The 12,494-nt window shown below is 31.3% G+C and overlaps 1 protein-coding gene across 1 annotated transcript in view; it reads right to left on the bottom strand.

Annotated features, from left to right (window-relative positions):
* Positions 1-12,494, bottom strand: part of LOC140452273 (electroneutral sodium bicarbonate exchanger 1-like) — a 54,023-nt gene that overhangs the window by 26,308 nt on the left and 15,221 nt on the right. Inside the window, exons 2-3 of the mRNA XM_072546428.1 lie at positions 11,809-11,871; positions 646-1,104 (exon numbers count right to left, since the gene is read on the bottom strand). Of these exons, the coding sequence (XP_072402529.1) occupies positions 646-1,104; positions 11,809-11,866 (517 nt within the window). The 5' untranslated portion in view covers positions 11,867-11,871. The remainder of the gene's footprint in view (positions 1-645; positions 1,105-11,808; positions 11,872-12,494) is intronic.

The following is a 12,494-nucleotide window of genomic DNA, read 5'->3' as shown; positions in this document are numbered from 1 at the left end:
AATCTTTGATAATAGAGATATTGAGATTATTTTTTTTACGAAAATCTTGAGAAAGAATAAATCTTTCTTAAAATATTAATAAGACGTAGTATTTTTTTCTAATAAATTCCACAGGGGGTTGCAAAAAACGATGAAAAAACACAGCTTTGTTTTTACACCCCGTATACGGGTAAAACGTTGATATTTTTTAGAGAACATTAATACATTGATTTACTAGAAATAGACCTATAATATGAAAAAAACCTCATCAAAATCCAATCATTCGTCCAGAAGAAAAATAGCTTCAAACTTATGGTACATTTAAGGTGGTGCGTTAATTTTGGGCAGTAGTGTATATATTATCTGAAAAAATCTTTTCAATAATATTTGAATATAATGAAAGTCCTATCTACTAAAAATTCAGTCACTCAGTCAATATCTTTTAAAACAGTTGCAAATAATTCAAATTGAAGCTATAAGATTAAAAATAGCTTATATAAGCCTCTCTCTATTCTTAATATAATATAATATGATATAATTAAAAATCTGTGTATGTCAAAATCAATTTATATATGTATCCAAAAATGTAAAACATCTTTGTAATACTGAGCGTCGCTAATAATAACATAGGTTGATGCGCCTTAAACGTAAATAAAAAAAACTTACCTTCTGCTTTCAGTTTATTAAATGGACACATATCAGGAAAATTATTGCTTTCTCGTTCTCTTTGAAATTGATGCCGATGTCTTGCCATTAACACTGTCTTTAGATTCATTTTGTCTTCAAATGACAATCTGTAATTTTTACTCAGAACATCCAAAACCAAATCAGCAATCTTATACAACGAAAAAGCATTCATCTCTAAAATGACACTTCCATTAATCAGTAAACTCCTTAATTCAAATACCGAATGTAAGCAAAGGGAAGCCACATGTGGTTTAGACCAGCGGTTTCCACCGTCTTCGACAATCTCTTCAAATTTAATACATCTGGCCGTTTCCTTCCATGAAATTTCATCTTTGTCCATCACCAACTCTTGTATTTCCGAGAAAAGTTGGAATACACGATTCTTGTTATTTCCATCTTGGTCAAGAAGTGCTTGAACTCTTTGTGATGCTGTGGTACCTGGAACACATTATTGTTAATTTAAAAATATTGAAGTTTTATCATTAATGTCATTATGCATATATGTATATGAGCAGTATTTTTACAAAGTCCGAAGAATATCTAGATTAAATAGCAATCAGAATATTAAAAGCCTCGAGAGAAACGGAAGGCAGTTACTAGTAATACTGAGATAGTAATATTGCCATTCTGTCAAAAAATTCTTGCTAACACATACAAAAACCGGTATCCGGATCTAGTAATGTTAATTATAAAAAACCTTTCATTAATTACAAGCAGCAAGAAGAAAATAAGAAGATTAGCATTATACCTAATACAGATATTAACCGTTAAATTTACCCATTTCTCCATTAGAGTATACAGAAGCATTATCAAAGCTCAAAGAAACTAGCGCTAACCCGGACGATATTCCTAGTAATTTTATCAAACACCTTTCAGGTAGTGCTCAAATGAATCTACATTAATACCTATACAAAAACCTAATAGTATTAAAACAAATCCCAAGTAGGTAATACGGACCGATATCTTTAACATGCGTCATTTGTAAGTTACTAGAAAACATTATTAATAATAGACTAAGATGGCACCTGGAGAGACAAGATTTAATTATTCCAGAACAAAGTGGTTGTAGAGAGCAATGGTCAACCATAGATAATATCATAGATTTGAAAAGTGACATTTCTGAAGCATTTGCACTAACGAGTAAATGTTTAGCGGTTGTCTTTGACATATCAAGAGCTTTCGATACAGCCTAGCACGATTATATAATAAAAAAATACATAGTTGGAACATCAAAAGTCATTGCCTCTTCTTTATTAAAAACTACTTTCAAAATAGAACTTTCAGACTTAGGACAAACAACATGCGGATGATCTTGTAGTTTTTTGCAAATGAAAAAATATACAAAATATATTTTGTCACACATAGAACTTTATAGAACACTTAGAACTATGATCACAAAAAACAGGTTTGTGTTTTTCCACTGAAAAAACTCAATTTTATCCTCTTTTCTTAGAAAAATGTCACAAACACCCCCAACCTAAGACTATGTGATATGATTCTAAAACGTGTAACGTCAATAATGTTCTTGGGCATGACATTCTAAGAAACTCTAAGCTGGAAATTTCATATAACAAATTTGATCTTGTCTTGTTATAAGCGATTAAATCTTCTAAAAACTCTGGCCGATAAAGAATGGGGTGCGGATCGCCAAATACTTTTGATGTTATACAGAACATTATTCAGATCAAAATTAGATTATCGATCTACTGTGTATTCTACAGCCACTAAGACTGCTAAAAAAATTTGACAGTCTTCACAATCTCTCTTTACGTATAATATCTGAAGCTTTTGGTACAACACCAATTGAAAATATTTGTTGTGAAGTTGCTGAACCATCCATAGAAGACAGAAGACTTTATTTAAGTGTAGCATACGCCGCAAAAATCAGGACCAAGATATCAGACACATCGAACCTACCGTTCAAAAGTTATGACTAATAGAAATTCAGTCAAAATTCACAACTCACCCTGTATATTATATAACAATGGGAGCAAATACTTGAGAAAGGCACTCTGCCGAAACAGCTGTAGGGATAAAATATTATAATAAATTTTGTGGAAGTTTTGAAAACCAATTTTTTCAGTATTTTATTGTTATATTATATATATATATATATATATATATATATATATATATATATATATATATATGTATATCACAGAATGACGGTATTAGATTTTTGTTTTGATACAGTGCAGCAACAACCGTTGATACGTATTTCGACCTCCTTAAGTCTCTTCAGAACGGTATAGTCACTGCTCTGAACCAAAACAAAAATCTTTCCCGTCCTAGACAATAGTTATTAAAATAACTATATACGGACGTAACTACGCCATCTAAAAACAAAAAGAGAAATCAAACGATTTCTACTTAGCGAAGTGACTATACCGTTCTGAAGAGACTTAAGGAGGTCGAAATACGTATCAACGGTTGTTGCTGCACTGTATCAAAACAAAAATCTATTACCGTCATTCTGTTTTGTTATTTACTTCGTTGGAAGTACGAGAAACTGAATTCACTACGAATTTTGACTAGGATGAACGGCTTGTGGAATGCAATTTTAGATTCCCTTGCCGAGTAATTCATCCAGCTGTTTGTTTCGCAAATTTTAGGAAACACAGTGGTTAAGATTTGAATTCGGTTTCGCTAAGTAGAAATCGTTTGATTTCTCTTTTTGTTTTTAGATGGCGTAGTTACGTCCGTATATAGTTATTTTAATAACTATTGTCTAGGACGGGAAAGATTTTTGTTTTGGTTCAGAGCAGTGACTATACCGTTCTGAAGAGACTTAAGGAGGTCGAAATACGTATCAACGGTTGTTGCTGCACTGTATCAAAACAAAAATCTAATACCGTCATTCTGTTTTGTTATTTACTTCGTTGGAAGTACGAGAAACTGAATTCACTACGAATTTTGACTAGGATGAACGGCTTGTGGAATGCAATTTTAGATTCCCTTGCCGAGTAATTCATCCAGCTGTTTGTTTCGCAAATTTTAGGAAACACAGTGGTTAAGATTTGAATTCGGTTTCGCTAAGTAGAAATCGTTTGATTTCTCTTTTTGTTTTTAGATGGCGTAGTTACGTCCGTATATAGTTATTTTAATAACTATTGTCTAGGACGGGAAAGATTTTTGTTTTGGTTCAGAGCAGTGACTATACCGTTCTGAAGAGACTTAAGGAGGTCGAAATACGTATCAACGGTTGTTGCTGCACTGTATCAAAACAAAAATCTAATACCGTCATTCTGTTTTGTTATTTACTTCGTTGGAAGTACGAGAAACTGAATTCACTACGAATTTTGACTAGGATGAACGGCTTGTGGAATGCAATTTTAGATTCCCTTGCCGAGTAATTCATCCAGCTGTTTGTTTCGCAAATTTTAGGAAACACAGTGGTTAAGATTTGAATTCGGTTTCGCTAAGTAGAAATCGTTTGATTTCTCTTTTTGTTTATATATATATATATATATATATATATATATATATATATATATATATATATATATATATATATATATATATATATATATATATATATATATATATATATATATAGGAATCCATAGGAATCCCGGATATGATCAGGAAGTGAAAAAAGTAAAAAGAAAGTAAGACAAAATAAACTGGTAGCAGAATTAAGTTGAGCTAGGCAGGATATAGCAAATTAAAATTCATACTAAATATGAAAATTGCTTCAAAGTTGAAAACAAAGATCTGCAATGCGTGTATCCCATCAGTCACCACATATGGCTCTAAAACGTAGGTGCTCTACAAAAAGACAACAACTAAACTATAAGTGCACCAGAGAGTTGTAGAAAGAAAACATTTAGGAATAACTTTAAAAGGGATAGAAACACATTAAATGGATTAGGCAACGGTCAAAAGTACACATAATACATGGCATGTTCCTAAAAATGGAACTGGGCCAAACATATGACTAGAAGTCAAGAAAACTGGTGTTAAAATGTGACTAAATGGATACCATGGCGAGGAAGAAGAAGCGTATGAACACAACAAAGATGGTTAAGGATATAAAAAGAACAAAGGAACTAAATTGATACCTGATAGCCCAAAATAGAGAAAAATGAATAGCAATGAAAAAGAATATTGGAAAGATAGAGAACGGCTAAAGAAGAAAGAAGAAGAAGATAGATATAAACGGTTTCATAATGTTTCCCATCGTCGCTGTCCGTTCTTTAGACTTCTCCTCCATCTTTTTGTGTGTAAGCACATTTCCATGCTTCTCCATCAGTGATTGGATATTTATAATGGGATCAGAAAATGGCAAAAAATATAAAATGCCAAGAAAAACGTATTCCTTATAAACACACTGACACTAGAAAGCAATAATTTTCTTAATTGTCTAACAATTTAATTATTAAGTTGATTACTTAATCATTAATAATGTAAAAAAGAACCTACGGACAGCTCTAATTTTTATAATTATGACCAACTCTTTTGTTTCAGAGTGTGTAGAAGTTGAATGTTTTCTGAAAATTTATGTGTGTGTGTGATATTTTTCATATATTTATTCTATTCATTGGTGTTTTGGTTGTATGAGCAATGGTTCTGTACTGTTAAAACCGTAGAAAGTCTTACATATCTGGGAGTTTCATTAAGCACGGATGGAACAGAAGAACCAAAAATTCAAAGAAGAATAGTAAAGGGAAACAAAGCTTATTTTCACTCGTCTATGTGTTCTGCTCCAAAAACAAACACTGTAGATCGAAAATCAGGGTCTACTAAACAATTATCAGACCAGTAGTATGTTATAGATATTAAACATAGGGAATGAAATAAATACGGAAAGAAAGCTTTGAAAGAATGGAAAAAAGGCCACGAAAAAGGTGGTAGAATGCTCGAGCTTGAAAAAGGCCAAGTTTGGGGGACGCCAATGCTCGATATGATTCAAGAAACAAAAATACTTATTAATATAATTTATATCTGCACAATGAGCAATTTTTTCCACTTATAAAACATATCTATTTATCCAACTATTTAGTTCTTTTCATTGCATTTTTGAATAATGAATATGACGAAAATTTTCACCTACGTGACTTTCTATTACATGATTTTCATGTCTAGGTATGGCAAATGATTAGTTACATTAACAGCTGTAATTATGATTCAATGCATTATTCACACGTTGAAAATCCAGCTTTTGTTATAAAATTTTTTTCTGGAGACTAGTTTTATTGAAATGTTATTACGGCCTGCGATTGTGATTTAACGTGTTAATCATATGTATTAATCATGCAGTTAACAATAGCATTTAATAAACAAATGTGTAGAATACGAATAAAAGCTCACTTCTTAAACTTATCCATAATAAACATTTACTGTCCAACGGATGAAAAAGATGAAGACACCAAATTATGTTCTTATTTTCAAATTAATATTCTATTATGCACTTTAGAAATGAACTACAACGTTAAAGGGATTTTATTGTTTCATATGGTCAATGGACCCCAAATATGAAAAAACCGAGGAGTGCTAAAGGGGTGCATTTTTATGAAAGGGATGAATTAGTCCGTAGTAGCTTGTTGGTATGACTTTTAGAGATTCAGTGGCATTTTCGTCTTTATGTGTGAAAGATATGGCACGGAAACAAGTCCATCAGCCACAGAATGTTTTATTTATGTTTAAAGATATTTTTTTTGTTCTTGTTTGTTTTTATTTTTTAGATATATGTATAAGTCACTAAAGTTATACTAATTTATATTTCTACTTTTAAATCTTTAATAAAATTTATTAGCAATTGCAAGGTTCATCTATTAGCAGTTGACAAAATGTGTGATAGACTTAACGGAAACAAATATTTCATTTCAATAAAAATGCGAATTAATTAATTAGATTTTTCTAAATATTTGTTATAGCCAAGGAAAATATGGTTAAGATCTTCGTTTTAGGCGAAATATACTTGCCGAGAAGAATTTGATAGTCGAGTAATTTAATATCTATCGGGGCGAGAGTGGTAAAGTGGGGTGTATCTGAAAATACGTATTTTGCAAATTTTCAACCATATTCTTTCATTGTTGTTCCCATTTTAGCCTTATTTTATTTTTTATTAAGTTAAATATATTGCTTACTGTATAAATATTGTGGGACTCCATTTTGTACTGCTTCCTTAGCTAAAGTATTAGCTTTTTCATTCCCTGATATATATATATATATATATATATATATATATATATATATATATACATAGCACCCAAATAAATGTTATATTTAAATTTGCAATCTTTTTTAACAATATAACGTAGGACACTTCATTCCTTTAAATTTTGTGTTTTTTATAGACTCTAATTCAGATTTAGACCCTTATAATACTACTCCTTCGTGTATGTTACTGTATGTTAACTAGGTAACACCCTTTATAAAAGGGTGTTAGTGCAAAAAGCTCGACAGTATAAATGTTACAAACAGGTGGCAGTTTATAAATCAATGATTGGTTTGTATTTTGGATAAATACTCCACAACAACACCTTCCTTCGTCTTAGATCTATCTGTAAATATAAGAGTTTAGTTATAAAAATCACCTATTAGGAGGATGTGATTTTTTTGATGAGATTCAGTATACTTGGGAATTATAATTCTGTGTTTTTTATCAAAGATTTAAAAGGTATGGTGTACATGTACTATAATTTGTTACTACCAAATAAATTTTGAGCTTCATTCTTCTTCTTCTCATGGCGCCGTCTCCTTTCGAAGGTTGGCGATCCAAATGGCAATTGTAGTTCTGGAAACTGCTGCGCGAAAGATCTCTGCGGATGAGCGGTCGAACCATCTCCTCAGGTCTTTCAGCCACGAGTTCTGGCGTCTTCCTACTGATCTTTTGCCCTGTACTTTTCCTTCCAGTATAACTTGAAGTAATTCATATCTTTCGCCTCTCAGCACATGACCCAAGTATTGCATTTTCCTCTCTTTGATTATTCTTAGTAATTCTTTTTGTTTACACATGCGACGAAGTACCTCAACATTAGTAACTCTTTGTACCCATGGAATCCTCAACATTCGTCTGTATATATACATCTCAAAGGCATCTATTCTTTTTTCTACTTTGGAGTCCATTGTCCAACTTTCACAGCCATACAGTAAGACAGAAAAAACGTAACATCTGATCATTCGGATTCTAAGCTGTAGACTAAGGTCTGATCTTGTAAAAAATGTTTTAATGCTCATGAATGTTTTCCTTGCTTGTTCGATTCTTGACAGGATTTCTTTTTTTTTTGGTTTACACTGACTATTGATATTTGTTCCCAAATATTTTATGGAATATGAGCTTCATTGGTCGCAGTAAATGCTTCTGCGTGCAGGAAAGAATTTTTTAGTTTCCAATACCGGTTTGTTAAGTCTTCTTTTACAATATCACTTAATGACGGCGCAAATCCAAAAGAAATTCATTCTACAAGTATTACATTCACAGGTGAGGATATCATCCCACCGATGCAAGTTCTAAGACATTTATATTGAACTCTGTCTATTTTTTTAAGGTTGGTATTACTTGAAGATCCATATAAACAACATCCGTAGTCAATGGTGGATCGCTAAGCTGTATAAAATATTAGAATGTTATTATTATTAGTGCAGAACATTACCTTTCTTTTTTATTTGGTAATGCATATACCTAAATGTACAAGAAAGCAAGTTAGTATGCGAAATTTAAAAAATACAGCCGTCTTGAATCATTTTCAGAAGAAATAATTGGTGAATACAAATGTGGTTTCAGATCAAAGTGTGACACCATCTGCGATATTCAAGTTGTGTTTGTTAACCTTCAGGTGATGGGAAAAGGCTGATGTGTTTTCTCGTTTAGAGTGTTTAGCGGTTCTGGTTGATAACGATCTATATGTTCTACAAACATAGGAAGCATCAGAATCAGAGTAAGACAATCTATAAACTCCACTGCGCTTCATATAGTGGATAAAATCTTTGGTATTAGTAGCAATATTATTTACAGTGTTGCTAACTTTGGAAGAAATGTGAGTATAGTCAGAATAACTCAGTAAAATGTGTTTAATTTTTTCTGATATAATTGATTTGGGAAACGATAAATACCTATAAGTAGGGGAAGTAGATCGATTTGAAACAAATGCTGAGTGCTGAAGTAGTTTCGATTCTATTTTCCTGATAAGTTTATCAATGATATGATGATCAAACCCATTGTTATCGGCTATTTGTTTCATGATATGAATTTAGTTCCTTGTTAAATTTATCAGTGGACAAAGAAATGGTATAAAGTCTAGGAATGAAACTTCTGAAAGAAGACAATTTGTGAGAAATAGAACAATTAGAAGAAGAATGTATGACATGGGTAGTTTGAGTGGCTTTACGATAAATACCAAAGATACCAAAATTGAAGGTGAGTCTGGTAATAGATAGATCTAGAAATTTTATGACGTTTGAAGATTCTAGTTCCATAGTGAATTTGATGATGGGATGAATTTGATTAATTTTCAGAAGCAGTTGATAAGCTGAGTCGTGATTACCTGAAATGAAGACTAAACAGTTATCTATATTTTGGAACCAATGTAAAATTTCAGTATTTTTCATGATGTAAAGTGATCCATAAAGACATCAACTAGGAGTGGGGATAAGCAACTGCCAATTGCTAGACCACCAGGTTGTTTGTAAAAATTAAATAAAAAGTAAAGTTTAATTGTAAAATGTTGTGGGACTGAACGAATTTACTGACTTATGTAAAGTGAATAATTATTTACGTATTCCTTCTTTATATACATGGTGTTTAAATCATAGCGACATCGAAATAAAAATGATCCTAACTCGTCAAATACGAGAGGATTATGAGAGGAATCTAAATATGAGACAATATACAGGGTATCATATTTAAAAATTGTATGTTGTGCTTTACCATGTAATTATTAATCACCTTTTAGAATTCGATAATCAGGTTATTATAGTGTATTTTTATGTATGAGAGAGTAATAAAACAATAAATTATGTATGCAAATCCCTAAACTGTTGATACGGGTGACTCAATGAAAAACAGATATTTGTCAACAAGTTTACAGAAGTATATAGGAAAACAATTTTAAATTGAGTATGACCACCAGGTATAAAGGTTGGAGCAGAATAGAATACAATAGTTGTGAGGGTTACTAATCCCTAAATAAGGTTGCCAGTATCGGAGTGATGGAGGTTAACAGGTACTAATGAATTTGCAAGAAATGTAAGATGTTTATTTTATTGGTTATATATAACCAATAAAAGTTTAATAAGTACCTACCTATTTGCAAAATAAAGTTTAATTCTTTAGATAAAATAAAACGTTTTATTTTATCTATTTGCAAAATAAAGTTTAATTCTTTGCCTATTTGCAAAATAAAGTTTAATTCTTTAGATAAAATAAAACGTTTTATTTTATCTGAAATGAGTGCATTCCATGAAGAAAGGGTTTCAACAATCAAACATTTAATTCTTTAATTCCAGGAATCTACGACAGTAATTGACTAGATAATTACCTTCTAAACTTATTCCACAGAAAATGTGATAGTGGGTTTTTCCATTTTGTATATAGGAAGGTCCAAGTGGCGTATTCAAAATTCTTAACAGTTCACTAAAAGTAGGTACTTCAGTTGCAAGGTGCAGTTTATTGTGTATACTAGTGTTATGGAAAATTTGGAAGTGCCGTGTAAACGCCGAAAAATTGGTCCTCTAACAGTTAATGAAAAAACATTAATATTTAATTGTTTTAAATCATTTACAGACAAACGTTTATATGAAAGTGTTGATGAGACCGTTGAGTTAGTTAGCAGTACACTTGGTGTTGGGAAATCTACGATTTACAGAGTTATTAAAGAAGAGAAATGTGGTAGTTTTCAAATGCCACGTAATGCTCCAGGGAAACCAAAATTTCAAATAGAATATCATTTTAAAGAAGGACTTCTTTAAAATAGAGAAAGAAATAAGAAACCAAAAAAGTAAAATATTTTATCTTGATGAAACATGGATCAACGAGGGTTATACACCAAATAAATTTTGGCAGGATAAAACTGTTACAAGTCAAAGGCACGCTTTTGTAAATAACTTATCTACTGGTTTAAACCCACCATCAGGAAAGGGACGCAGGCTGATAATAGTACACATTGGCAGTTCAGACGGTTTTGTTGAAGGTGGTTTATTAACTTTTGAATCAACTCGTACCGGTGACTACCATGAAGACATGAACGCTGATGTCTTTCAAGAATGGTTCGAACAAATGATAAATCTTCTTCCTAAGAACTGTGTAATAGTAATGGATAATGCAAGTTATCACTCCAGACTTATAGAAGGACTGCCCACAACCAAGTGGTTAAAAAAAGACTTGCAGAATTGGCTGAGTTCAAAAAATATTACGTACCATCCCGGATCTATAAGAAAGGAACTTTATTCGTTGTGTGCCCTTCATAAAGAAAAATTTAAAAAATACGAAATTGATGAAATTGCCAAAAATCGTGGAATGACAGTACTTAGATCCCCACCATATCATTGTGAATTAAACCCGATTGAACTGGTATGGGCACAGATAAAGAGTGAAGTTTCAAGAAAAAATACCACTTTTAAAATTCATGATGTTAAACAGTTGTTTTTGGAGGCCGTAAATAATGTAAAACCTGAAAACTGGGAAAAGGCAGTAAATCACACTATTAAAGAAGAGGAAAAAATGTGGAAGCTGGACAATATTACTGATAAAATGATCGAGCCAGTTATTATAAATCTTGGTTCTGAAAGTTCATCTTCTGAATCTGATTTGGATTTGTAACAAGTAGCTGTAAGTTTTATATTAATATTTTTATTCATCTATTTAACATACCTTAGACGGTTTTAAAAACTCTTTTTCTCTTTTGTAATTTTTAAAAATTAAAAAAAATGTGAATTTTTTAAAACCCTTTTTAATGTAGGCCAGTCAGTTCTAATATAGTGTGTGATAAAAGAGGTCACTTTTGTTTACATACACACAACACTTTATAACACTGAAATAATTCATTTATTTTTTACAATTATTCAAAGTAATTTTTCAATTAATCTTGAGCACGCCCATGGAGTGGTCGGAGCTACCAGTTAAAATTATGCTAATTACTCTCTCGTTCATAAAATTAAACTATAGTCAAGGAAAAAAAAGTGAATATATATGATCCTTACCTTCCAAAATCCGAGATCCGGGTCCCATTTCCTCCAAGCTAAGGGGATCCATGAGCATAATATCTGAAAGGAAAACACGCTTAACACTTCAATTTATTTCTATTATATATTCCATTTGAATAAAAATCAGAAAATTGGCACGTCCTAGCTTATAGAAATTCTAATGTTAATAATTCGTCATAAATCAGATACAAAACATATCAACTAATTAAACAGGTATGGAATTCAAAGTTCATTTCAGGTTTATCAGAATTCTAAGGAATACCTGTTAAAAATATAGACACAATAGATCATTTTCGTTATCTTAATAGACTTATTTATATTTTTTACTATATGCATGGTCTATTTGAATGCAATGTTTATTTTATGTGAATGTGGTATGTGAATTACCAAGAAAATTTAACCATAAAGATAAACTTCTGTATAAGCTGATCGATATAACGAACATAATTTATTGAACTTGAAACATATGTTTATATGTAAATTTTATTCATTTTAAATGATCTGTTTATTTTCAATTTCTTATCGTAGTTCTCTTACATGTTACTCCTCTGTTCATGGAAATCACCAGAAAGTAAAGATAGCAACATAATAATAAATTAAATTGATTACATTTTATTAAATTATAGATATGAGTACTAAAACGTAATACACTCATTAAAAGCGTATCCAAATGCTGATGTATT

Source organism: Diabrotica undecimpunctata, chromosome 10, assembly GCF_040954645.1.
Source record: "Diabrotica undecimpunctata isolate CICGRU chromosome 10, icDiaUnde3, whole genome shotgun sequence".
In the NCBI taxonomy this organism is placed as follows: Eukaryota; Metazoa; Arthropoda; class Insecta; order Coleoptera; family Chrysomelidae; genus Diabrotica; species Diabrotica undecimpunctata.
The sequence above is the reverse complement of the archived record's forward strand: the minus strand, read 5'-3'. Positions and strand labels throughout refer to the sequence as shown.